Raw genomic sequence first — 27499 nt, 5'->3', positions numbered from 1 at the left:
TCCATCCCCTAACAAAAGAGTGCCTGAGGTTATAATTACCATCATTAGTTCACAAAGGAAGCTGGTAGGGACTGGGGAGGGAGGCAAGCCGGAGCTGAGAGAGGGGAGGGGGGAACTTTTGCTGGCACTTTCTGGAATTAGGGGGAGAAAGGCAGGACACTCATCCCCTCCTCCCCAATATGTTTCTTGGATGACCCATTTCTAGCCCAGATAGCGTATGGCTGGCCCAACCAAAGAAAAAAATATCTGGTTCAAGTGTTCTCCCCTGTGTCCATTCAGGGTTTAAATGTAGAGGGTCAGAGAAACAAAGCAGAGCTGGAAAGGGGGAAAGAAAAAGACAAAACAAAATATTGCACCATTTAACCAGTTTCACTGAAACAGTGAGGGTTGGGGAGTGGGGAGTTTAAGGAGGTGGGGGGGCTGGGCTTTCTAGTGTGCAAAGGTCAAATGGGAAGCCAGGACGGAAGCTGAAGTCTAGGTGGGAAGCAGAGTCATTGCCAGTGCACCTGCAGCTGAGTGCCTCCTGGTGGGGTGCACAAGGCCAGCCACCTCAGAGAACATACACCCATCTAAGAGCCCAGCAGAGCTGGTTTGGTGGGTGTGAGGGAAGGGCCTGGACTCTCTCTTTGGGTCCACACAGTCAGGGGTGACTCATCCCTTTGGTTTGAGGAATCACTCACTCATCTCAGGAAGTACGTCCTAATCGATGACGCGGGGCCTCAATGTGCCCCAGCTGGACTTTTCCCTGAACTAGATCTCAAGTTGGAAAATGAAGAGATGCTACAAGTCCCGCGCTGCAGCAGAGAATATTACCACCAGTGACGCCAAGAAGGTTATCAGTCCTCTGCCTCAACTTGCATTCTTCCAGAATCCTGCAGGACCCTTGGATCCAAGGGCAGAAGGTGCCCTGTGTAAAGACAAGGTCCGTCATGGCCGTGTCTTTCTGTGGATTCACTTGTGGGTGGAAGCAATTCACTCTTCTATGCCTGCTCCTGGCTGAGAAGACCTAGAGAATGTCCTCCATCCAAGCCACGGTTGTTTCCTAGAAGGGCTTAGCCATGTTTGCAAAAGTTGCAGTGAGCTGTCCTATGCAAAACCCCCAAAACCAACCAATCAAACAACAACAACAATAACAAAAGCCTCTACCCTCCTTCCAGTACCTCCCCTCTTCATTTAATAGTACTCCAAAATTCAGAGCGGCTGAAGAAAGGAAAAATCTAACAATTCTGTTACTGTCAGGACCAGGAATTTGCTAAGGGGGGCCAAAGAGAGGTATGTTTATTGGGAGGGCTGTAGACATACAGTGCATTGAGGGGGGGCGTTGGAGATTTCACTGCGAGGTTGATTTGAGGTGACTGGTTGGGGGTCAAGGCTTCCCTGATGGAGACAGCAGTGACTCTGAGGAGACTCAACTCAGTCAAAGCATTGCAAACCACAGACTTTACTGGGTGCTTCCTTTATTTAGCAATCTGAATAACCAAGGGAAGGGCAAGTTCCAGTTAGGGATGAAGCTGATCTTAGACGTTCTTCCCCGCATTGCTTTGTTCACAAAAATCCCACCCTCTGTGGAGTGACCAGTGCAAAAGAGAAGAAATCTTCCCGACCACCCTGAGAGAGCAAGGAGAGAAAGAAAAGCAACAGCTCAGGCACAGTTGAGTCCCCAGAAAGCAGCTGCCAAGAAGTGTACACCAGTGAACAAGGAGCCTGGAGCCATCCAGTTAAAGGGCAGCGTGGAAGTCTGGGGGTGGGGGAAGGAGGCTGGTTCTAGCATTTAAGGAGAACATGCAGTCTAAGTGAAGGGCTTTCTTTTGCTCAATGGCTGGGCTACAACTTCTGCATGAGGCGCTGGCGCTGGGAGGTTTTGCGTAGGAGCCTCCGGTAGTCGTAGGGGTTGTCTGCTGCTGGCCCGCTGTGCACCCCATCCTCCTTACAGGTCTCCCCAGCTGCCCAGCACCTGCAAGGGAGACCCAGAGCCCTGGGTTAAGGGCACCCACCGTGCAACGCAGCCCCACCCAAGCTCAGGAAGGCAGATCCTTTCCTGAAGGAAGGATCCAGATCCCGAGTGAGCACCAAAGCATCTGCAGTGATTCTCAGCAGGTTATCCAAATGGTAACCTGCGACTTTTGTCTTTGGACTAAGAGCTAAGAAAAACATCGGAAGGTGGAGAGCAGAAAGGCAAGCTTCTTTTGGATAGAAATGATCACAATCAATGAAACAAATCATGCTTTTGTTACCTTAATTTTTAATATACTGAAACAGAAAAAAAAAAACCCAAACCATCAAGATACCTAAACAGGCACTTAAATTTCCCTCCCCTCCCCAATGGCTGAACTGTTTCTTTAGAGACAGTTCCCTAAATTGAATCAATAATTTCCATTAGTAACAATGATGGTATTACTTCCAGATGTTTCTATGTTTTCAAGTCCAGGTTTCCTGGAGTTACTACTGGGAGCCCCTTCCATGTTTACTTTAAGATTCCTTTATTTGCCAGGGAAGTGAGTCTTTCCCTACAAAGCAGTTATATAGATTGCCTCTGTTCCTCCCTCCTTCCCTCTTCCCTGTCCCTCCTCCCTCTCTCCCTCCTTCCCTTCCTCACCTCATTCATTGAATGCCTACTAAAAGCCATGTACATGTCTAAGTGATTGACATACAAAGACTTCTTTCAAGGCTTTTGAAGTCTAGTATGGGAGAGGACCCCACCTAATTTTAAAGCATTAAATCACATGGTTAAGTGCTATAGAGAAAAGCAAAGCAGGTACTGGGGCAGAGAGATGATGGGTGGTCAAGTTGTTTCATAGATGTTGGTGGGGAAATGCCTTTATAAGGTTAACACTTGAAGAGAGGCCTGATGAAAGAGAATAAAATGCAGCTAGACCTCTTGGAAGGGGGCGGGGGTGGAGAATGCTCATCAGGACAACAGATCAACTAATGGAAAAGTATCAAGGCTGCAGGGTAAGGATCGTGTTCAAAGACTAGCAAGGAAGACATTGTAGTTTAAATGGGATAAGCAAGGGGTGGGGAAATCAAAAGAGGAGAGAGCAGGATGGTTGGTAAATTAGTGCAGTATATAAGTTCTTACAAAATTAAGAATAGAACTTCTGTGGGATCAAAAACTCTCACAACTTAGTGTCATTTGAAAATAATATTCCAAAGAGATACCCATGTTTATTGAAGCATTATTTATACCACCTAAAATTTGGAATACACAAGACACTATGTTGAAATGAATTATACAACTTGGGGGGGGGAGTCAGGAGACAAATTAAAGGGAGAATGAGGAAGAGGTGACACTGAAATTTACTCATTATCTGACTTACAAAACTGTTATCCCTCTGTATACCATCTTTATAATACAAATTCAAATAAAAAAAGATGTGGAATCAACCGATGTGTCTATCAGTGGAGGAGCACATTAAGAAAAAACATGGCTTCTATACACAATGATATGCTGTTTGTTTTTTTTTAAAAGAGGGAAATCTTGTCTTTAACATAAATGACTCACGAGGACACTATGCTAAGTGAAATAAGTCAGCTACAGAAAGACTTGTACCTCATTTGTATGCGACATCTAAAAATGTCTCATAGAAATAAGCTGTAGAATGATGGTTATTGATGTTCAGAGGGTACCGATTTAGTAGTGGAAATACATTTCAGAAATCTACAACATAGTGACTAGAGTTCATTGCTTTAAAAAGTAGATTTTAAGTGTTTCCATCCCCAAAACAGTATGCATATGAGGCATCTGATATGTTCATTAATCCAGTCTAGCCTATGTGTCATTTAAAACACCATGTTCTATACCATAATGTAGTGGTTTTTTTGTTAGGCAATTAAAAAATTCACAAAGCACTCAATTTATCATTGCTTGTGTTGCAATGTATTTAAACCTTGCTGAGTGATGTCGGTAGCGGGGTAGTCATGAGTTTGGTTGTGTGTATACATTCACATACACACGCGCGCACGCACACACACACATATAAATATTCTTTCCACAATGGCATCATCTAGTCTTAAATTTCTCTGAATTCTCCCCAAATGTTTCTTCTTGTTTGTTTTTGCTTCCTATTTTGCAATCTAGAATGTTATCAAGGTTCAAGGATGGCATTTTAGCTAATTTGTCTTCGCAATCTTCCTTAGTTTAGACAACAAAAATCACTTCCTGGAATTACTTTGTTTATTCTTGTTACTGATCCCATTGCATCATGTGAGGACCACACTTATACACTATTGTAGCCACTCATTCCTTAGCTCCCTATCACAGGGCTCAGCATAAAAGGGCAATACTAAGCCAGACACTGTTGCCTAATACCTGTAATCCTTACTCAGAAGGCTAAGATCTGGAGATCCTTGTTCAAAGCCAGCTTGGGCAGAGAAGTCAACAAGACTCTTATCTTCAGTTAATCAGAAAAAAAAAAAGCCTGAAATGGATCTGTGGCTCAAGTGGTAGAATACTAGTTTTGACCTCTAGTACCAGCACAACAAACTAACAAATAAATTAGCAATATTAAATCATGGTTAATGTCATTGGCTTTAAACTTTCATGTTCAAATTTCCTGGCTCTATTGCTTATTGCTTAGGTGACTCTTTGCAGTCCTTAAACTTTGCAGATTTAGCCATTAAACTTTACACACTGGCTCAGAATGTTGCTGTGAGGATTAAATGAGATAGCAGCTGCACACACACACACACACACACACACATACACATTAGTGGACAATAGGCAGTATATCAATCAGGGCTGTTGTCCTTTTAGAGCAGATAAGTGTCCATCTTGGCAGGAAGAGGAAGCATACACTACATATGAGGCCGAGTGGTTGGCTAAAATGGGTAGCAGATTGTCCCTGAGCTCTTCAGCTCAAAGCTAGCACTCTACCACTCGAGCCACAGCGCCACTTCTGGTTTTCTGGTGGTTAATTGGAGTCTCATGAACTTTCGTGCCTGGGCTGGCTTTGAACCATGATCCTCAGATTTCAGTCTCCTGAGTAGCTAGGGTTACAGGTGTGAGCCACTGGCGCCTGGCCAAATACTTATTTTTCTATGAAAGGTTTTCTGAAATTGAAAAAATATTTTTGAAAAGTAAGATGCATCACTTAGTAAGAATACTTTGCCATTAGTCCACTTATGAAATGTAATTGCTTAAAAAATAAATTTTTGAGAATAAAGTTGAACATCCTGGACTTTCAAGTGTATTATCTTTACCTTTCATTAGCCTCGAAGCATGGATTCTGGAGTCCTTCCTCTGGTCTTTGTGTTCTTAAAGTCGGGCCATAATCCTTAGGTCCAGAATAGTTAGGCAAAAATTCCCTATAATAGAAATCTTCCAAATCTAATAGTTTTCCCTGACTGTAAATGAACACATAAAAATATACCATAGCATCAGTTTCATTTTCTATTTGGTCTATAGATGTCTCCTTTTAAGGTACTTACTATGACTAACACATACCTACCAGTGGAAGAAGTCTTGACATGTGCAAAAACAGTAAATTAAATTTAAAAACAAACCCTCTCAACTCTTACCTGGAATAGAACATTAGTGGCTGGAGCAACTTTACTTGTGTCTGTCAGTTCTTGCTTGGTGCTGGTGGTTTTTAGAACAGCCAGTGACTACAGGCATGTTCCAATACGGTCTGCCTATATCAGGGGCCACAAGCCTCTTGAACCACTGCCAGAAAACTGGCCTTTATGTATGAGCACAAAGCATTCCCAAACTTTATCAGCCATTGGCACCCTGGTAAATATGTGGCTTCTTGACCTTACTTCTTCACATGTTATCTTTGGGTTTCCTCCTATCCTTTGGTTTCTGTGTTAGATTTTAATAAACACATAAAACAATGCACATGAAAGTGTGGATCCACTTGGGCCACGGCTGGTTTTGTTGTGCTCAGCAAGTATAACCCCATGATAGGAGATAAACAGGTATCTTTGGAAATACACTGCTTACAGAGAACTATGTTTCAAGGGGCAGATTTATATATGCTCTTATATAATTTCCATATGGCTTTGGATAATTTGTATATAGACTTCTAGAACACAACTGATTCATAAATAGGAAACTGTGTGCATTTTTCAATTACAAACTTTCGCTTCTTACACCAGGTGCGAGTAGCTCATGCCTAAAATCCTACCTACTAGGGAAGCAGAGATCTGAAGATTACAATTCAATGCCAGCCTGGGCAGGAAAGTCCATGAGACTCTTATTCCAAGTAACTACTAAGGATCCACAACTGGTGCTATGGCTCAAGTGGCAGAGCCTTAGCCCTGACCTTAAAGGTAAGGAACAGCAGATTCTGAGTTTAAGCCCCAATACTAGAACAATAATGGCAACAACACACCTACAAAATTCAAAAAAAAGGAAAAGCAAAAAAATTTTGGTGTTCTTAATGGAAGAACTATCTCTTTGTTTTGAGCAGTGTCTAGAAATTAACTGATGTGACTTTTAATTATAACAATGGCATGATAATAAAATAGTAAAGTGATAGTAGACTGAAATTTTATATGGAAAGAATCTACATGTGACACATTGTAGAAAACACAAATCTTGCTGTTAAAAGTCTATAAAAATCATAAGGCATTAAAAAATAGTCACGTGTTGAAAAACAAGACAAGTAATTATTCAGGAAAATAAAGTACATGGATACGATCATCTTCAAATTACCCAATTAAAACCACCAAATGGTTTAATCAACTTTTATACTGATACAGCAAAATTCATTCTAAACATGAGTTCTTAGTGAATGACTCATACAGTTTGGCTCAATATAGTTCTAAAAGAAAAGGTCTTCTACATTATATAGAAGAAATCACACATTTACTATATAAATATATTAAAAACCCATTAGTTTCCAAATATATTTTCTTAGTCCTAATATGAACATGAGAAATTAGATGACTTTTTTGAAATCTAGAAATAATAATTACCTATTTTTCCTTGGTCTTCGTTTTTCTTCTTGGACTGACTTCTAAAGAGAGTAGAAGAATTAAAAATGTAGCAATAAAATGAAATCACAATACAGTGATATATAACATTATGATCTTGGTGCAGATGAGAAGGAGGAAGGAGTCTGAATAATAAGCTACTAGTTTGTAAAAATGAGTTGGCAATTCACAAAGGACCATCTAGTATAGGATTCTATACAGAATGTCCGTCCAACTAAGTTGAGACAGAAAGGAGATCAGTGACTGGCTAGGCTTGGGGAAGGATATGAAGGTAGAGAATGACTGCTAATGGGTAGTGCTTCTTTTTGAGGCAATGGAAATGTTGCAAAATTGTCTGTGTTGATGGTTGCTCCAAAAGCCATTTAACTGTATATATTTAACTGGGTAATTTGTATGACATGTGACTTACAGCTTAACAAAGCTGTGTAAATATATATCGCAGCACATAAGCTCATGGAAACCATGTAAAAATGTCAGGCAGTTTGATATTTAAGTTGGGAGATTAAAATCTATACCAGACACAAAGATTTAGAAATCAGTAGTAACTGAAGTCTTGATAGCTGATGAAAGAAATTGAGAATGAACTGTGGTAAAACCAAGAGGAAGAGGAACTTTCTGGGAAAATTCAAGAGAGCAGGGAAAGGACCTGCTGAACCTGGTGAACTGGGTAGTTAAGTGCAAGCTTCATTTTCTGCCAACAAGTTATCTGGGTTCCATTACATACTTTACATATGTGCTAAAGCATTGCTAATGGAGGTATGGATGGGGCTGGGCCGAGGATGAGGTGGGGGGGGGGGTCCAGTACAAAGGACCTGGGAGCCTGAGAGAAAGACAGATTCTCACTGGTAGTTTCCAGCAATGACCTGATAAATAGTCCTAGTTCCACAAAGGTCTTGGGAGGAATCTTAACTTCATGCTGATGGAATTGCTGAGCTATTAAATTTATGGTGTAGTGAAAATTTATGGGTACATAGGCTGAGTAGGAAGCGATTAAAAGCAGTTAGATGGGGCCTGAAATAGTGCAGGTGAGAAATGGTGATGGTCTGAGATAAGAAGGTTGCTACAAGCTCAGAGAAGGAGCTGCAAGGAGTTGTTGCAGGTAGAAGCCATAGTGTAGAGAAACCAATGTAGGCATGAGACCCAGGAAAACTTCCATGCTATTGGTTCAGGAAACCAAGTGGGTGACAGAAGCATCTATGGAGATCAGAAAAAGGAGAGGAAGGGCAGACTAGCCAAAGTGCTGCCTTGAGTTCTCCTGTTGTGTACTGTGACTGGAACCAGCAGACCGCAATGACCAAGTCTTCAGGGGTCTGATACATACTAACCTACAGTACAAAATCTTAAGAGAAGTGATGAGGGTATTACATTAAAGTCTGTTATAGGGTTAGATATCACAGTGAATGTGACCAGGCCTCATTCTAGGCATGAAATTTAGTAGAGATTCAGTAAGGATCCACTTTTCCTTTCTTCTTCTTTCTTCTAGTTTTACCCTTTATGTAAATGTCTCTCTCTGGAAGTCTCCACCATGATAGACTTTCCTTTCTGGATGGAAACTCAGAGAAAGCTGTTAGGAGGGTGTGTTGGTTGTATGGCCACAGGATAGGCCTGTATCATGAGGAAGAGAGTTGGAGGTTAGCAAAGAATCCAGACATTCATCTAGAGGAGAGTCAGCAAAGAAGAAACTAAGAGGTGTCTCTGTGTGGCCAGGCCTTTCTCTGGCAGCATAACACAGCCATGGTTTCCACATTGGCTTTCAGAGGATACCATGACTCTCAGCTGATCCTGAGCGAGCCACTTACGTGCAGTAGGTAATAGTATGTGGAGTCTTCAGGGTTATTTAATGTTTTGGGTTTCCGGGGTCGTCTCGGAGGTCTCTGTATTTTTGGTTCTTCTCCTTTAGAGATATTTATAAGAAAGGTGATCACATACAAGTATTTGATTCCAAAACACTATTACCATGCAATGTTTTCTTTCTGGGATTAATGAGAAGTTTTATGCATACAAATGAGGCTAAAGCTGGGCTAAAAAGAAATTAAAATTGATGACCAACCAATCTTTATCAGTCCTCACCACAGAATTTTTTACAATTGTCTGTGAGTCTGGGACTTGGAAAATTTAGAGCGAGAAGAGGAAGAAGAGTAGTTGCATAGTCTGGTGACATGAAACAGGGTACAGTGGTTCAGAGGATGCAAGAAGAGAGGAGTTTAAAAAAAATAAAAGAAAAACATTAAATCACACCATCTGCTGCTCAGGTGATCTTCAGTTTCAAGTACCATCTCATGTATGCTATGGATCAAAAATAATGCTAAGTCTGATCTTAGATGCCTATTCTTTCACCAAAATTTAGATCTTCAACTCAGACAATGAGAACTTTCAAATTTTGCCAGGCACCCATGGTTCATGCTTATAATACTAGTTACTTAAAAGGCTGAGATGTAAGGATCACAGTTCGAAGCAAGCCCAGGCAGGGATGTCTGTAAGACTCTTATCTCCAATTAACCACCAGAAACCTAGAAATGGTGCTGGGCTCAAAGTGGTAGAGCATTAGTCTTGAGCGGAAAAGCTTAGGGACAGCTCCCAGGCCCCGAGGTCAAGCTCCATGACTGACAAAAAAATGTTCAGATTTTATTTAAAAATATTGACCATTATGCGGGGTGTCATTATGCGGTGGCTCACACCTGTAATTCTAGCTACTTAGGAGGCTGAAATATGAGGATTGCGGTTCCAGGCCCTGGGTTCAAGCCTCAGGACTGGCAAAAAAAAAAAAAAGAAAGAGGATACATTCTGTGTTCTTTTCCTGATCTTTCTGTCAATATAACTCAGTGCCTAAAGATGGAGCAACGTTGTCCAAGGTTCTAATGATCTGCACACTTAGTTTTTGGTGGTGATTATAAATGTATGTATTTCTGTTTGCAGAGTTAATAGACCTCTTACTAAGTAGTTCTATTTTTCTGGCCAATTCATCTGCTGACTGTGCAGAAATGGCGGCTAGGCAGATGCATCACTGCCAGGGTGATTTTGGGGAGTGGCTTCTATGGGACAAAGACTACATTCTCTCTCTCTCTCTTTCTCTCTCTCTCTCTCTCTCTCTCTCTCTCTCTCTCTCTCTCTATATATATATATATATATATATATATATATATATATTAGTTAGCAAGCCTATTCATTTCAGCTTTGTGGAAAATCTCTAGATGATAAAGGGGATTTGATACTTTGATGAACTAGCTAGAACTCCAACATAGAAAAGCAAATCAAAGAAAGTCACAGCAATCACGCATTACTGTCTTTTTCTGTGAATAAAAGAAAGCAAGGCATTTGTTCATGAGACTATGTTAATCATAACAGACAAGAGGAAAAGCACGTTTTCTACCCTTTGGAGCTCCAGTTCTCCTGTTCGTTCTCTCTCTCTATTTATAGGAGATTTAAAGGAAGTAAAGTGAGTCCAAATATCTGAGCCACTTCTGGATCCTGTCTTAGACAATCAGAGGCATATGACGGTAGAGATTAAATTCTTGACACCATCATATTTAATTTCTCTATTACCATGTATTTTTCTGTTCTTCTCACAAATCGTGTCTTCTAGTGTTGATTACTAATTGGTTCTTGTTAATTTTTGTGGTGTGTATGGATGTGTGTGTGTGTGTGTGTGTGTGTGTGTGTGTGTGTTGGTACAGCACTCACTTGGCTTATTCAGAGATGCTACCTCTCTACTACTTGAGCCTCGCTGCCACTTTTGGCTTTTTGCTGGTTAACTGGAGATAAGAGTTTAATGGATTTTCTGCCCATGCTGGCTTCAAACTACAATCCTTTGGTCTCAGCTTTCAGAGTAACTAAGATTTTACACGTGAGCCACCAATGCTCTTGCTAGCTTTTGTCATTTTAAAGTATCTCATTCGCATCTGGATGGCAACAAATACAAAAACTATAGTATCAAGTTACTCCACACTCAATATTTAAAAGCAGCCTATGACTAAATCTAACTTGACTTATAGTATTAAAATTTAAATTAGAATTAAAGAACATGACTATTGCATATAAAATTAAATAGAAGATGGCAATCTGAAAAAAACACCATGGAAATTAAAAACTAACAAACAAAAAGGTGCAGAGAATTAAAGCAGGTCTTAGTCTTGTTTCCATTGCCTCATCAAATAGTCCCTATTGATTCCTCTTACCAAGAATCTATTGAAAGGTGCCTTTTACAAGGTCAAGGATGTACTTTATTAACAAATCCAAGTGCACTTTATCTGTCCTTTTTATCTCTAGCCTCTGCATCGTTTACCATTATTGGCCATTCCTGGTTGAGGATGTAGGTTCTCTTTTCCTAATATTTTAAGACATGCTTAACCTATCATAATGTGAGTCAAAGTCTGATGATTAAAGAAGTGAGGTTTTCTTTGTGGCTAGCTAGCATTGGAACTATCTGTGGTTTCCTTGGGTTACTCAGTTTGATGACTTTCCTCAAGCACATCTCAGTTTTGATCTTTCCCTTCTACAAGACCTCCTTTCCTAATCTCTTTTTCCTTTTTGAGTATTTCTATCTCAAGTCCTCAGACTCCAACAAGCCAGTGGTCACTTTTCTCGAGTCACTAAAATCTCAACAGTGCCATTTTTCACAGACTTATCTTCTAGGTACAAAACATTGGTGTCTCCTTTGATTTAATTTTCTTATTTCATACAGTCAATGATATGCCTAATACAATATGTTTAATATACTCTTGGATATGTTTACTGTTCAGCCACCATTTCTTCTCAGTCACTATTGTCACTACTCTGGGCCAAACCAGTCATTTCATAATCCAGTCTTATCTGGTCTCTATGACTGAACTTCACAAATATAACTAGGTCTCTTTTTCTTTTGTAAATACCTCTTCCATTATGAAGTTGCATTTAAGAAATTTATGATACTGATTTTTGTTAATTGGTTCTTGCTAACTCTGCTTGCATGAATGTGCGCGTGCGTGTCTATGTGTGTCTGGGTGTGTGTTGGTGCTGTAGCTAGAACTCAGGGCCTCGTGATCTTGCTTGGCTTTTTCATTTAAAGTTGGCTTTCACCACTTGAGCCACAGCTCCATTTCTGGTGTTTTGATGGTTCCTCAGAAATAAAAGTTTCATGGAACTTTCTGCCTGGGCTGGCTTTGAAATGTGAACCTTAGATTTCAGCTTCCAGAATAGTTCAGGATTATAGGCGAGAATCACTAGCACCTGGTTTGCTTGCTTTTATTCACCTTCCTTCCCTCCCTCCCTCCCTCCCTCCCTCCCTCCCTCCCTCCCTCCCTCCCTGCCTCCCTGCCTCCCTGCCTCCCTCCCTCCCTTCCTTCCTTCCTCCCTTCCTCCCCATCTATCTTTTTTTTCTCTCTTTCTTTCTCCCTTTCTTTTTCTCTCTTTCTTTCTCCCTTTCTTTTTCTTTCTTTCTTTCTTTCTTTCTTTCTTTCTTTCTTTCTTTCTTTCTTTCTTTTGTAGTGGGAGCAGAAGTTTCTGGAGGGTGGGCATCTTAGGTGTTGTTATCTTCCTGACCTTCCTCTGGTGTGGCATTTGGAAATACTAAGGATGTTGCTTTCAAAGCTTTTAACACCTGTGCCTGAGTTAGGGAATTTTTTTGCCAGTCCTGGGCTTGAGCTCTGTGCCTGAGCACTGTCTTTGGATTTTCTCAAGGCTAGAGCTCTACCACTTGAGCCTCAGCACCACTTCTGGCTTTTTTCTAGGTATATGGTACATGAAGAATCGAACCCGGGTCTTCATGCATGCTAGGCAAGCACTCTAGCAGGCCAAACTCCTGGCCTTTTTCTCTTGTTCTTTTTCTTTTTGGGCCTGGACGCTGTCGTTGAACTCTTCAGCTCAAAGTTGGTGCTCTACCACTTTAAGCCATGATGATACATCTCTATACATTATATATATACACACACACACATATATGCACACAGTCACACTTGTAAAAATTAGGAATGGGCAGGCACTGGTGGCTTACACCTATACTCCTGGCTACTTAGGAGGTGGAGATTTGAGGATCAAGACTTGAAGTCAGCCTAGGCAGGAAAGTTTATGATTCTTATCTCCAATTAACTAGCCTTGAGGAAAATGCTCAGAGACAGCATCCAGGCCCTGAGTTCAAGCCCCCAAACCGACACACACACACACACACACACACACACACACACACACACACACACACCACACAGAGTGGATGCCTGGTTTGGTTTTCTTTTCTTTTCTTTTTTTCCTGTATAAACATTTATCTTTAAAAATTATCTTTGAGGGGCTGGGAGCATTGTCTAGCAATAGAATGCTTGCCTAGCATGCACAAAACCCTGGGTTTGATTCCTTGGTACCACATACACAGAAAAAGAAAGCCAAAGGTGGTGCTGTGGCTCTTATGGCACATGAAAGTGCTAGCGTGAAAACCCAAGGATAGTGCCCAGACCCTGAGTTCAAAAAAAATAAAATAAAATAATATTTGACTATATTCATCCCTCCCTCCCTTTGAATATACATATATATATATTTAAATATAAAAGTTCGCTGGAGGGGATAACAATTAGGGTATAAGGAGCAACAGATGGAAGGAAGTGGGGAGGGAGGGGAGAGAAAAGGAAAAACACATTAAAATTATGGAAAGAAAGTAAAATCTTTATAAATGTACATGTGGGTATGTGTGAATTATAAGGCCAGAAAAATAAAAAGGCATTGTTTTCACACTTTCTAGTTAGTTTCTATGTCTGAAAGAATTTGCATTAGTGTTAATTTATTGACTTTGTTCTTCACCAGAATAATCTAAAACAGATGATACTCACTGAACATATCGCTATATAAGATGAATAGCCAGGAAACAAACATTATTGATAAATGCCTTCACCAGGATCAGCTCAGCTAAAATTTTTGTGGATTATTTTGCTTTATGATTTTTTTTTCAGAGCAAATTTCCCCTGAGTTTGTCAGCATTCAAATATTCAGAGTTCTGTAATGGCTCTCTAAATTTTTGTGCCTTTGGGGAGAGTAAAAACCCTGTCTACTAATCATCCTAACCCCCTAATTACAAAAGTGACACAAACATTTATAATCACAAATTATCAGCAGCATATCAATGTTGGCACTAGGAAAATTAGGTTTGTGGCGATTCTGTGTGACATGCATGATAAACATTAGCTTGCAAAGGTTATAGCCAGAAGGTAAGACATTTACTTATATTGTAGTTTTGGTAAGATTTTCCTTAAGTGTTTTGATTTATCAGAAATATATCTTTTATGATAATAAGTAGATAAATGTCTCAGCATTTTGCATTCAGAAAGATTTAAAATCCATTGTCACTATTGCTTTAGAGAATTGAATTACAAGATTATTCTTGTTTTAATGATAATTATACTGTTTTACTTAAGTATACATGCTGAGTATGTTTTACATAAGTGTCATATGTCTAAATTAGATATCAGAAGTGAGTTTATGTTGTCATAACTTCTTTCTTGAAGAAATCAAGTTTTTTAGTCTTTGTAAATTTCCATCTTCTCCTCACAGTTTGTGACCTTCAAGCTTTCAAATGACCTACAGGAATCTTAGAAGGGACAGAATTTCATTATGCATCTTAAAGACAAACTCACCCTGTCATGGTTGCAACCTGCATTTCTCCCATTCATCTCATCTGTCCTTCAGCCAGGCTAGGAAATCTAAAGAGACTTGAATACAGAGTTGGAGCTTGTGGAAGACATGTTCTAAAATACCCCTCTTCTGCCTTGCATGGCCTCACTCCTCTTTTTCCTAGAGATTGCTATTATTCTCACGATGGATCTGGATTTGATTTCTTGCTTTGTGGTATCTGTGTCAGGGTGAGTTTACTTGAACTTTGTAAGTGTATGTAGGTGCTCGTCTTGCTCTGAGTTGTCTTTCAGCAAATTGGTGATGCTCTACAGCTTAGCATATGTGACTCAGTGACTCAGTCTTTTCTGGCCTCAGCAGGCACCTACAGCTCTGGTCCTTTTGTGAACTGTACAACGCATAAGGGTGCTCTGTGGCAGCCGTTGGGGAGGTGAAAAGGCTGCAGCGAGCGAGATGCCTGGGCCTCTCGGCTGTCTGCAGGGTATAGAAGCAGCAGAACCTCCCAAGATGAAGGGGTCATGGAGGCCATCTGGGGATGATGAGTGTTCAATAGTAATTTTGTAGGCAAATGACTGGGACCTAGAGGTTCTACCTGATCCTTAGGTGAAATATAAGACCTTAGGCCTTTGCAGAGGCCCCGGAGACTTGGGAGCAGATACTAAGACTGAACTCCTCCCCAGTTTCAATGGAGCTGATTGTGACTGGGGCTGGTGAGACAATGTTATCATGTTATTTCATGTGGACCTGGGGTTTGTAAATCTGAACAGAGATGAACACTTTACACACTCTAGACTCAAGATTACAAATGACCTAAGAAATATAAATATTTCACAGTCACTTTCTCTTTTAAGCCTGTCATGATTCTCTCTCTAACCTACCCCTTCTTAATCTCTTCTGTAGTTCTAGTTAAAGAACATGTAAAAGTGGGAGGGGGTGGAAGAGAAGAAAACAGGAGGAGACTGATGTCAGAGAAGGTATGAAGTAGATTAAAAATTCTGGAAAATTGTATTTCTGCTCATAAGAAACAGAACAAAGATCTCCCCTTCCCAAGACAGAACAGTCATCTCATTTCCTTCCCAATGAGAAACTTCTAGATCGAATGACTTTTACCTGAGAGGCCTTGTTGAGAAGAAACCAGTCTATTAATTGGTTTATGGTGATAGACACCCAGATAAAGTGGCTTCAGTTGCTGTGATAAAATAGTTTCATTCAAATTTTTCTGCAGCGTGAAATATTCTTCAGATAACCTTGATATCTAAAAAGAAGGTCATGTGGCAGATTAAAGCAGGAAAAAGAATTCCCAAGGTGTTACATGTAACCCAAGGTTTGATCTATTCTTTATCAGTGTTCTTTAGGACACTCATATTTCCTTCGTTTCTTCGTTCGTTCCTTCCTTCCTTCCTTCCTTCCTTCCTTCCTTCCTTTCTTTGTTTTTTTGCCAGTCCTGGGGCTTGAACTCAGGGCTTGAACACTGTTCTTGGGCTTTTCCCTCAAGGCTAGCACTTTGCCACTTGAGCCACAGCACCATATCTGGCCTATTCTATCTATGTGGTATCGAGGAATCAAACCTGGGTCTTCGTGCATGCTAGGCAAACACTCTACCACTAGGCCAAAGGACTTGAGACTCTTTTCTTTTTTTTTTTTTTTGCCAGTCCTGGGCTTGAGCTCAGGGCCTGAGCACTGTCCTTGGACTTTTCCAAGGCTAGAGCTCTACCCTTGAGCCTCGGCACCACTTCCAGCTTTTATCTATATATGTGGTATCGGGAAATTGAACCTGGGTCTTTGTCCATGCTAGGCAAGCACTCCACCACTGGGCCAAACTCTTGGCCCCTCATGTTTTCTTCAGGACTCATCCTGACCCTTGTCTCCAAGGGGTGATAAAACCATCATTTGATATAACCTTCTCTCTGTTCCTGGGTCCTGGCTGAGGACTCAACATTCTACTGTGGCTACCTTTCTAGGTCTATCTTCAGGAGCCCTTCTGCTGCCTTTGACTGGAGTCTTTCTCTTCCAAGTCTTCTTAGCCTGGTTCAGTGCTACTTTGCTCAGTCTTCTCTTTGAACATCCTCTCCACCTCTATCTGGCCTGCACTGCAGCCCTGATTGGCCCATTTGTTACAAGAAGAGTATCTCCACACCCATGGTGTTTCTTGTCAGATCTCTGAGGTTTGGTTTTTCCACTTTTCCTCAGTGTCACAGCTGCATACACTGATTAGAACAGGCTGTGTTCTAACCCTTGATTTAATTTTTTTTATGTTTATGTTTGCAGTGAGCAACTTTAGACACCAAGGAAAGGAAGAATGACCTGTTTGCAAAACTCATTATTTCCAGATTTTTCCTTCAGGTTACTCATTGGCCATGACTTACTACCATTTTGAGACTTTGTCTTTATCAAATATGCATCTCACTATGGCTGCATACCTACTTTCAATACTTTTTGCCAGTCCTGGGGTTTGAACTCAGGGCCTAGGCACTGTCCTTGAGCTTCTTTTGCTCAAAGCTAGTACTCTACCACTAAGTAACACTACCAGCCCCCTTACTTTTAATATTTTATTCTACCTTTTCAACTAAATTTGGAGACAGAGAAAAAGTATAGGCTTTAAGGTATTTAAAAAAACTAAATTTTTAAAAAATGAGCAACAAAAGATTTCAGAGATATCAAAAACTTTGGCACCACCCAATACTAACATTTTAGTAAGGCATATGAAGTAATTTTTAGCATTCTTACTATATGAGATTTAGATCATATTCCATTTCACAAAGTAAATCAGAATAAAAAGTTTGTGGCCATTTGAGTAGCATAAACCTCCAGACATGTATCTGGTAAACACAGATGAAGTGACATATCAGTTTGTTATTCACTAACTATCTGTTAAGTTATTGGGTAGTTTCCAGACATTTATGCTAAATCAAGAAATTTGTATGTTTACATACCTGTTTTGAAAAAGTTGCCAATTCGTGTACTTCTGTCTCTGAAGTGGCTTTTGAGTCTCCATCATCCTTTATCTTGATAGTTTGGGTTTCCTCATGCATGGTGAGACAGGAATGAGTATTGGGAATGTGTTCCATCGGTGTTGTAAGACTCTTTTCATTTTGAAAGGGAGGGGAGATCCTGTCACTCCTCAATGGCTGCCTTGCCTTGCATTTGCTCTGAATAAACACTTCAGCTTTATCTTGTTCTTCTTGGTCCTGCATCCTGGATTCAACACGCCTGTCATCCAGCATCCTGTGCAGCTTCGGCTGTTCTGGCTCCTGGCTGCACACGAGTGCATTCTGGGTAACGGCAGTTGTCCTCTCTTTTCTCTTGCTATCTGCATTGTGATAAACTGAACTTTGGCTAAGAACAGGTCCCACAGTTTTTCTCAAAGAAGTCTCTCTCTCAGAGAAACAAAGTGGTAGATAGCTTGGCCTTTCTGATAGGACTTTCCTTTCTAGATATGATGTGCTTGATTCTTTACAGCTCCTTTCTTCTGTGTACCACTGATGACAGCTCAGGATCATCATGTCCTCTTTTAGTCTTTTCCTTATCTTACGGTTCTCTTCTAGGTCTTTGATAAACTTCTCTTTGGGACTTCCTTCCACCCAAGCATCTCTCATGAGGCATAGGTCCCGATCAGCTTCTTCTCCATATGAATTGTTGATTTTTTTCTGCGTTTGGTATCCTTTCTCATTACACTTCCCAGCACTGATGGCTGCCCGTTCAGTCTTGAAGGCAGAAGTCTTCCTTCCAGATAGATTCCCTTTATTATTGGCAGCTGGAAGGATGGATTCTTTAGCAGACACTGCTGTTTCTGTTTGTTTCTTCCTAAAAGATGTCCTGTGAAAAACATATTATTTCTGAATATAGGGCAACAAACTAGACAAGAGCTTTTTCTTCTCTTGGCAAGAACTTCGTGCTACCTAATGATGGGAGTAAAGCAAGAGATTGAACAATGAGTGCCCTAAGTAAAATCTTATCAAGTTGTGTTCATCAAGTTCTTGCCAAAATGTTGTATCGCCTGCAACTTGGGATGGCTGTTCATTTCGTGAGGTTTCTCGTTCCCACTTAAAGAAACTGGCAAACATGAACAACCATATTTCTGCTTAAGGAGGCATAAAAAGTCTCAGAATTGAATCCTTTCAGAATTTTGAGATACTCTGAAACTATGTAGGAACAGAGCATAAAGAACCTCACTGAAAGCTGTTGGTCAATAGGGGGTTGAGAGGAGGGGAAAGAGATACAGGTTTATTTTTTTGGGGGGGGGTGATGTTATTAAGAGTGGATTGATTACAATGCATTGAATCCTTGCAAGGGAATATCATGATGAAATCCAATCTTCTTATGTAGCTAAGATATGAAAATAAAATAGAACACATCTTTGTTTTCAAAAAAATACCTATAGGGTTGAGAGGTTTGGGGAACTAAATTCCCTTGGTATCAGTAAGCAGGGTATGCCACTAAGCTCACAGACTGTACTTCAATAAGTACTAAGTTTATTGATCATAGGAAATATCTTGTGAAATTAAAATTAAAGCCATGTCCTTGACACATGATCTTGTCATTTAATATCCTGGCCCAAATTTCTCAGTTGCTAGTTTGCCAATATCCTTACCCCAAGTGATTTTTTCCTTAGCTTGAAGATAAGGAGATGAGACTTGCTCTGTAACTCCTTTTTCCCCCTCCAGATAACAAAATCCTCAGAAGGGCCATACAAGCAGGGTGTTTAGGTAGAGTTCAAAAGCCACAACCTGATATTCCAGTGGTGTCTCTTCCTGTAACTTGATGGGAAGGGGGAGGGATTTTGCCTGACAGTTGAGCATGGCCCAGGAGTCACAGGACAGTTTGGGTCTTTTGACAATCTGTGAAGAAGGATTCTTCCCTGAATCAAATTCGGGGAAAAAAAACGTTCTGGGACTTCATTTCTATTATTTTTCTACTTGAGTCAGGTGCTTGTTATATTGCCCAGGCCGGCCTTGAACACATGATCATCCTGATTCTGTCTTTTGAGTGTCAGGAGCATAAATGACAGGAGTAACCATCTTGCCTGGATCATTTTCCTAATTCTATTGATTACTCTTCGGCCTACAATGGATTATGTGGGGCAAAACAGAATCCTCTGATGATCAGTCCCAATTACGTGTTATGAGAAAGAATATCATGATACCTTTTATTCTGAAAGGTTTTCTTGTAGTCAAATTCTTGATTCTGAGTTTGTATGGTTGTTACTGCTCTGTTTCTCTCATTAAGAATTTCTTTTTTCTGTTTCCTGACTAGATGTCCTCTTGCCGCTGGAAACACACAGGCCCACAGTAGTATAAATCATAGGAAATGAGGACATTATTAAATGAACAGAAGTTGTTTTTTTTTAAATTCTCATCAATGTCAAAGAGGAATATGAAATTGAAGCTGCCAAAATAGAACAAATAGGTTTATTTTTACTGTATCTGACTTTGGTACCTGGTACATTGTATATAAACTTATTTGTTTATTTGCAATAGGAAAGGGAAAGGGAAAAACAAGATGATTGGGAGGGAGGGTGGGAGGGGGAGGGAAAGTGAGAGAAAAACATGGGAAGGGGTATCAATGTTCAAGAAGTAATGTGCCCACTATCTGATAAATGTAACTGTAATCCCTCCATATGTTACCCCAATAATAAAATACAATTCAAAATAAAAACGAATTCATTTCTCTGTCAGATTGCTTCCTTTTCCTTTCTCAGCACTAGGGCTTGAACTCAGGGCCCAAATGTTAGGCAGATACTCAACCTTTTGAGCAGCGAATGCAATTCATTAACAAGCCTCTTCTTAATGCAAGCAGCATCATCAGAACCACTGAAATATCTTTTATGGATACTTAAAGGGATGACTAAATGAAATGAAAATGATAGTGATAGCACACATGGTTGTTCATGTTTCTAACCCTAGCTACTTAAGAAGCTGAGATCTGAGGATGGAGGTTGGAGGCCAGCGTAAGCAGATGAATCCAATCGATTCTTATCATCTCCAATTAACAAGAAGAGTACCAGAAGTGGAGGTGTGGCTCAAGTAAGAGCAAAAAAGCCAAGGAGAGCGTGAGGCCCTGAATTCAAGCCTCAGTGTTGGCACATACACACACACACACACACACACACACACACACTATAGAGATGAGCAAAATTTTAAAAATTTGCTGCTCATCATGGGGCAGAGTACATATTATCAAGAGTTAAGTTGAAGACATTTTGGCTAGTTACTCTTGGGGCCAGCTATATGTCAGAATTCTGATTTAAAAATTGACTTTATTTTAAAAGCGTGGACTAAATACATGTTTTGTAGCATTCCCCATGTCAGGGTAGCACCCCACAACCACTTTTCAGATAAAACAGAACATTCTAACTAAGTGGAATGAATACAGGACTGTAAATAACTTTTACCTGCCAAACCTGTGTTACCTCCCCTCTCCCTTCCTCTGTTCCCCCCACCCCCACCCAAGCCCCCTGCATTTTATACTTGTGGATAAAGGATTAGATTCCCAATTACAGGGTTTGTGCTTCAATGTCATTATGTTAGCTGATGGCAGGAACGGGCCTGGAACATGAATCCACCCTCAGCTCCTCCAATGCCACTTCAAAGCTGCATCACAAACCCAATTGTGTAGGTGGGCCTCATCTAGCATTAAAAATGAAACAATCAACTACAGCAGAAAATGTCTGACTAAATGTCTGGCTTATAGGGTGTGTGTGTGTGTGGTTATGGGTATTGGGGGTCAACTTTTTTTTTTTTAAACACTGTGCCAACACATGTGAGGCTATATTTAAATTTATTCATGTCTTCAACAAAAATCAAAAATATCCCCTTCTTCCGTTCTTTCTTTTTTCCTTTCTTTCGTTCTTTCTGCCAATACCAGAGCTTGATCTCAGAAACTAGATATTGTCTCAGTTTTTTCACTTAAGGCTAGTGCTTTACCACTTAAGCTAGAATTCAGGCTTTTTTGGTGGTTAATTGGACATTAAGAGTCTCATGGACTTTTCTGCTTGGGCTGGTTCTGAACCTTGATCCTCAGATTATAACCTGCTGAGTAGCTAAGATTCCTGATGTGAAGCACTGGTGCCTGGCTCCAAGTACATTTTAATAAAAATTTATGAAATAAGGTGTGTTTGTAGAAATTTCCCTAGAGTGAACAGAAAGAAATAGATGCCCTTTAACAAAATAAAATGCAATTAGCTTGTCAAAATTTTGGCAAGTGTAACCTTTGGAACAGAGTAGGACAAACCTTATTGCCTGATGAGTTCTAGTACCGCAATATGATTTTTGAGATCAAAATTAATTTGATCACTTGCCATATCTTACACAATAGGTCAATTGTATTTTATTATGACAAAATTTAAAACTGAAATTGCTTATTTAAAACAGAGCATTCATCCAAATATTAAAAGTGTCAATCATTAAAACAGTTTGATGTAGCTTTAATATTGAGAAAATACTAGGGCCCACATAGGCTGCAATGTACATAAAAGCTACATGCGAACTGAAGTTGTATTTGAGAAGTCTGAGATGATATATGTTTTGTGTGTGGGGGGGGCCAGTCCAAGAGTTTGAACTTAGCCCTTGGATGCTGTCCTATCGGCTTTGTTCACAAGGCTAGTGGTCTAGCATTCAAGGCACAGCTCCTCTTCCAGTTCTTTCATGATTAATTGGAGATAAGAATCTTCTGGGCTTTCCTGCCTAGGCTGGCTTTGAACCATAATCCTCAGCTGTTAGCCTTCTGAGTAGCTGAGGTTAAAGGTATGAGCCATCAGTGCCCAGTTAGAAGATGTAGTTTTATGCCCATAAAATCCCATTCTGCCTTGTGAGATGTTCTGAATGATTACCTGACTGTATCCTTATAGCACATTCTTTCCTTTTCTCCTGGAGTTTTTTGTATCTTCTTGAACCTAAGAATGCTCTGACACAGGCTTGGATCAATATGAGCTTGTCAATAGCTTCCTTTCGCATGAGATTCAACTGTTCCACATGATAATATTTAAGGAACACCTTGAAGAAATTGAAATAAAATTCACAATCAAATTACGGCACAAAGTTGTGGTCATGTGCTACATTTTAAGGAACAGCTGTATGCAAAATCTCTTGAGATTTCAGAAATCTTTCTTTTGCTTCTTTGGCCTGGATGTGGCTCTGAGAGTAAAGATTTTGCTGCTTGCAGAAATTTTTTTTTTTTTGAGAAAAAGGAAGTAGAGGATGGCAAGGTTTTTGGTTTATTTACAATAGGTCACTTTAGGTGTTGTTAGATTCAAAGAAGAGTAGACAATGTTAAGCTCTTTTGGCAAAAATTTATCCTGTAACTTTAGCTAAGCTAATTTTTATGCCTATCTATCTATCTATCTATCTATCTATCTATCTATCTATCTATCTACCTATCTATCTATCTGTCTATCGCCAGTCTTGGGGCTTGCACTCAGGTCTTGGGCTCTGTCCCTGAGCCTCTGTGCTCAAGGCTAGTGTCTACCACTTGAGCCACAGCTTCACGTCTGGCTTTTTCTGTGACTGTTTATAAGAGTCTCATGGACTGTCCAGGCTGCTTCAAACTGACATCCTCAGCTCTCAAGTCTCTTGAGTAGCTAGGATTATAGATATAAACCACCATTACCTGGCATGGTCATCGTTTTCAATTCAGCAATACTCTCCAAATTAAAAAAAGCTTACAAACCTCTCTGTAAGACAGAGGGTGATTATAGCTGTATTAGTTTCTTCAACACACATTGACTGTGATGGATCGGGGGTATTCCTCTTCTAGAGAGGCAAAGATGAGCAAGGCAGGAGACCACCCTTTGAGGAGTCAGCTGTTGTTGCTGAAGGAAGTAAGGCAGATTTTTTTTTTTTGCCAGTCCTGGGCTTGAGCTCAGGGCCTGAGCACTGTCCTTGGACTTTCTCAAGGCTAGAGCTCTACCACTTGAGCCTCAGCACCACTTCTGGCTTTTTTCTATGTAGGCGGTACCGAGGAATTGAACCTGGGTCTTTGTGCATGCTAGGCAAGCACTCAACCACTAGGCCAAACTCCCGACCCGTAAGGCAGATTTTTAATAGACTCAAAAGCTGCCTTGGAGAAAGGAAGGTTGACTTTGGATTACTGTAAAACTATTATGAACTTTGAGAGAAAAAAAATCTAAAAGTCTGGAGTGTTGTTCTCATTTGAAAAAATGTTAGCTTCATCCATCCTCTCAGGAAATATGAAGGCACCTTTTTCTTTTAGTGGATACATTTACTAGTAAAAATCACCCATGGAGCTGGCTGAATTCAACCAGAAAGTCACTTAAATTCAGATTTTGGGACTGATTATGAGACTTTGTAAGCCTTGACTGCAGGTTTCTTTTGGCTTTCCATTGAAAATGAAAGGTTGGCAAATAGAACCACTGGCAAATAGTTCAGTGTTATAGATGTTGAATTCAGTTTTAATTTCTACAGGACTCTAGCTATTAATATATTTAGTCTATTCCGCTGTTGACAATTCATTTAAAATTCAATCTGTTTAAAAAGGTCATCATTTCTTTTGTATAGCATTAGAAATATTCTTATTTATTAAATACTTCTATCCATGTTAATGAGTTGGAAAGGTGAAGTGGAAAAACACAAATAGTTTTAAAATGCTACTCAAATATCATGAAGAATGGGAATGGCAAAAGGCCTTTTTACAAGTTAAAACTCCATCTTAAGATAACTATGTGTTTCTAGCCACAAATGATGAGATTTCAGCCTGATGGAATTCATCTCTGGAAATATCCAAAAGAATATAATATGAATATAACATATCTTTTTAATGTCTCAGCAAATCACACATAATTGTTCATCATTTTCCCATGAAAACTACATGAAAATATTTTACTTTTGTTTTTCCAAGAGCCCAGTTATCAAGACCAGCTTTTTCCAAAATGGTGGCACAGGTATCTGGACTCACTGGGGGTTCTTCACTTGACTTGTAGGAAAGAACATAGTACCTGGAAGTGGGAAAACGTTCTGGTTAATATTGTATAATGGCTCAACATCTCAGTCTGGTGGTTACTCCTCTTGCAGCTCTTAAGAGAGAGGAGGGGAGACTCTCAGATTTTTTTTTTTGGTCAGGGTAATGTATAGAGGGGTTACAGTTACATTGGTCATGTAGTGGGCGTATTACTTCTCAAATATTGACACCCTTCTCATCTCCTGGATGGTGTGTGTGTGTGTGTGTGTGTGTGTGTGTGTGTGTGTGTTTGTAGGTGGTGCTAGGGATGGAACTAATGGCCTCATTTTTTTTATTGTCGGGGTAATGTATAGAGGGGTTACAGTTATATTTGTCAGGTAGTAGGTGCGTTACTTTTCACACAATGATACCCCTTCTCATGTTTTTGTCCCAATTTCCCTTCCTCCACTCCCTCATTCTTGCTAGAAAAATATTCACTGAGCAACTGAGTTATAGTTCTAGCCCAAGCCTGCCAGCCTTAATGCAAGGCATCCTTCGGTGTAGTCTAGAGTAGACCAGTTTCTGATGGCTAGAAACTTAAGATCACTCAATCAACCTATTTGTATAAATGTGAAGGTTGTTTTTTCACTATTGTGATTAATTTTCCAATGCAGAAATACCCCACAAAAACTGTCTTGCAAAAACTAAAGTCAAAACAGAAACAAAAAATAAACACAAGAACAAAACTCCCACCAACTTTAAAAGGTAAGGGAACCTTTCTTTCTCTGAGCATTAAAAGCAGGAGGATTTCAGTGACAGAAGTAGAGGAAGAAGTTTTATTTTTTATTCTTATGCTCTCTAAAACAGTTTAAACAGATCTTAACATTGGGTGAAGGAGATTAGTTCTATCTACCTCCCCACCACTCAATAGACATGGTCCAAAACTGCTGGACATAAGGTGCGTCTCACTGGAGTTTTCACTCTTGGTTTAATCCATCAGTCTTTGAGAGAAAGAGAAAAAAAAGCCAGGAGGTCTTCAAGCAGAATGACAACATTTACTGGGAAGGAGGAGAATGAAAAGAATCCAAGACAGTGTATCCTGTGAACAGTGTTGTGCAAAAGGACAGATTTCTTTTTTTTTTTTTGCCAGTCCTGGGCTTGAGCACTGTCCTTGGACTTTCTCAAGGCTAGAGCTCTACCACTTGAGCCTCAGCACCACTTCTGGCTTTTTTCTATGTATGTGGTACCAAGGAATCGAACCCGGTCTTCATGCATGCTAGGCAAGCACTTTAACCACTAGGCCAAACTCCCAGCCCAAAAGGACAGATTTCTAGTTTTCAATATTCCCTTATTTGTACTTAATGTCCTGGGGTGAGATTGAAAGTCCAGCAGAAAGGAAGTAGCAAGTATTGGTAGGTTTTGAAATTTGGCAGTGAAATACAGAATGTAAGCTGTAGCTTTTCCCCTTTGTAAGCTTTGGACAAATCACATTACTTCCTTACATAGCACTTTTTTTTTCTGGTCCTGGGGCTTGAATTCTAGGTCTGGGCCCTGTTTCTGAGCTCCGTTTGTTCAAGGCTAGAGCTCTAACACTTAAGCCACAGCATCACTTCTAGCTTTTTCTGTGATGAATTGGAGAAAAGAATCTCATGTACTTTTCTGCCTGGGCTGATATGGAACAGTGATTCTCAGATCTCAGCTTCCTCAGTGGCTTGCATACCACTGGCACCTGGTTTAAGTAGCACTTTTATGACATTTATGACTTCATCTATACATAGATTATTTCAGTGCCCATAAATGCACCAAGAGCGGATACAATGATTACTATTTCTATATTCAAGTTAGAGCAAATAAGGCTTGAAATGTACAGAAATCAAAAAATTTTGAATGAACTTCAAACCTAAGTTTTCTGACTTCAAGGTACTTGTTTATTTCATTATCCTGTTCAATAGGCAATTACTTATATTCAAGCTCTGGGAGCAAAACCATGGTGCATAGGTGCCTAGTGGAAAGGGAAGTTTACTAGTAGATTCTTAGTTTAAGGATTCATCTGAAATAACTACAGTGAAAACCTCAGGCTACCGTTTAGATCTTAAATGCTCCTCAATGGCCCATGTGTTGAAGACTGGTTGTTCCACCGAGTGGTACTATGTGGTGAAACCTTTGAGAAGAAGGACCTAGTGGGAGGTGTGCCAGTCACTGGATTTCCTGCCCCAGTTGGTTTCAAATCATGATCCTCAGATCTCAGCCTCCAGGGTAGCTAGATTATAGCTATGAGCCACCAGTACCCAGTCCTTTTCTCTGGTAAAGGTGACTAATTCATGGAGTGATAGAAATTTGGCTTACCGTACCTTAGTATCTTGTGCAAAGCAGGTTGATATTGCATATCTTCTCTTAACACTGCTTTTTTTTTAAAAAAAATCACAAAACAGAGTTTATAAGGGGATAGATGAAAGGGAAGAAGAATTTTTCACCCTATGGAAAGGGTTAGTGAGTTAATGCTAAGGCAGGGCAGAAGAGAATTATTTAAGTCCTCTTTTCACCCCTACAAAACTTTCGCAAATTGTTCAGTGTTCCTCATAGCCTAAGCCAATTTACATGACTGCTTTCAAATTAGTGACAGTAAAGAGGTTAAGCCTTTTGTTTCTGGAACTTCAGGACAGCAACCCCTGGCATTTTCTATATACATAGGTTTTCTCTTTCCTTCTCATTTATCATGTAGTCATTTGCTATTCTGTAATAGCTCAAGACTTTGAATTTCAAGATGGTATTATCATTTCTGACTTTCTAAATAAATACGTTACTTTCAAGTACACTATATCAACTCAAAACATTTCGTTCTCCTTATGGTCCGTATTGTAAGACCAGGGTGATATTTGAAAGTATGAAGTTAGCCTGGGATTGAAGATGTTCTTTTCATGATTTTAGCTCACCTTAGACCATCCAAGTAATTCTTGCCTTATTTTGCTTCCTGTAATTCTTCTGAAGAATTCTGAATTAATGAACATTAATTACACAGTGGAGGATTTCACACATGTGTGCGAGGTGTTTCAATGCGTTTCACCTCCCTCTTCCCCTCCCCCAT

The 27499-nt window shown here is 40.0% G+C and overlaps 1 protein-coding gene across 1 annotated transcript in view; it reads right to left on the bottom strand.

Annotated features, from left to right (window-relative positions):
* Positions 1 to 1440: 1440 nt before the first annotated feature.
* Myo3a (myosin IIIA) overlaps positions 1441 to 27499 on the bottom strand; it is a 107567-nt gene continuing 81508 nt past the window's right edge. Inside the window, exons 25-33 of the mRNA XM_090319032.1 lie at positions 24361 to 24472; positions 22352 to 22514; positions 19667 to 19790; positions 17457 to 18339; positions 15633 to 15778; positions 8736 to 8841; positions 6919 to 6959; positions 5200 to 5343; positions 1441 to 1954 (exon numbers count right to left, since the gene is read on the bottom strand). Of these exons, the coding sequence (XP_090175158.1) occupies positions 1825 to 1954; positions 5200 to 5343; positions 6919 to 6959; positions 8736 to 8841; positions 15633 to 15778; positions 17457 to 18339; positions 19667 to 19790; positions 22352 to 22514; positions 24361 to 24472 (1849 nt within the window). The 3' untranslated portion in view covers positions 1441 to 1824. The remainder of the gene's footprint in view (positions 1955 to 5199; positions 5344 to 6918; positions 6960 to 8735; positions 8842 to 15632; positions 15779 to 17456; positions 18340 to 19666; positions 19791 to 22351; positions 22515 to 24360; positions 24473 to 27499) is intronic.

The sequence above is a fragment of the Megascapheus bottae genome, chromosome 26, assembly GCF_031878675.1.
Source record: "Megascapheus bottae isolate mThoBot1 chromosome 26, mThoBot2.hap1, whole genome shotgun sequence".
Classification (NCBI taxonomy): domain Eukaryota; kingdom Metazoa; phylum Chordata; class Mammalia; order Rodentia; family Geomyidae; genus Megascapheus; species Megascapheus bottae.
Note: the sequence above shows the minus strand (reverse complement) of the source record. Positions and strands in the feature narration are given on the sequence as shown.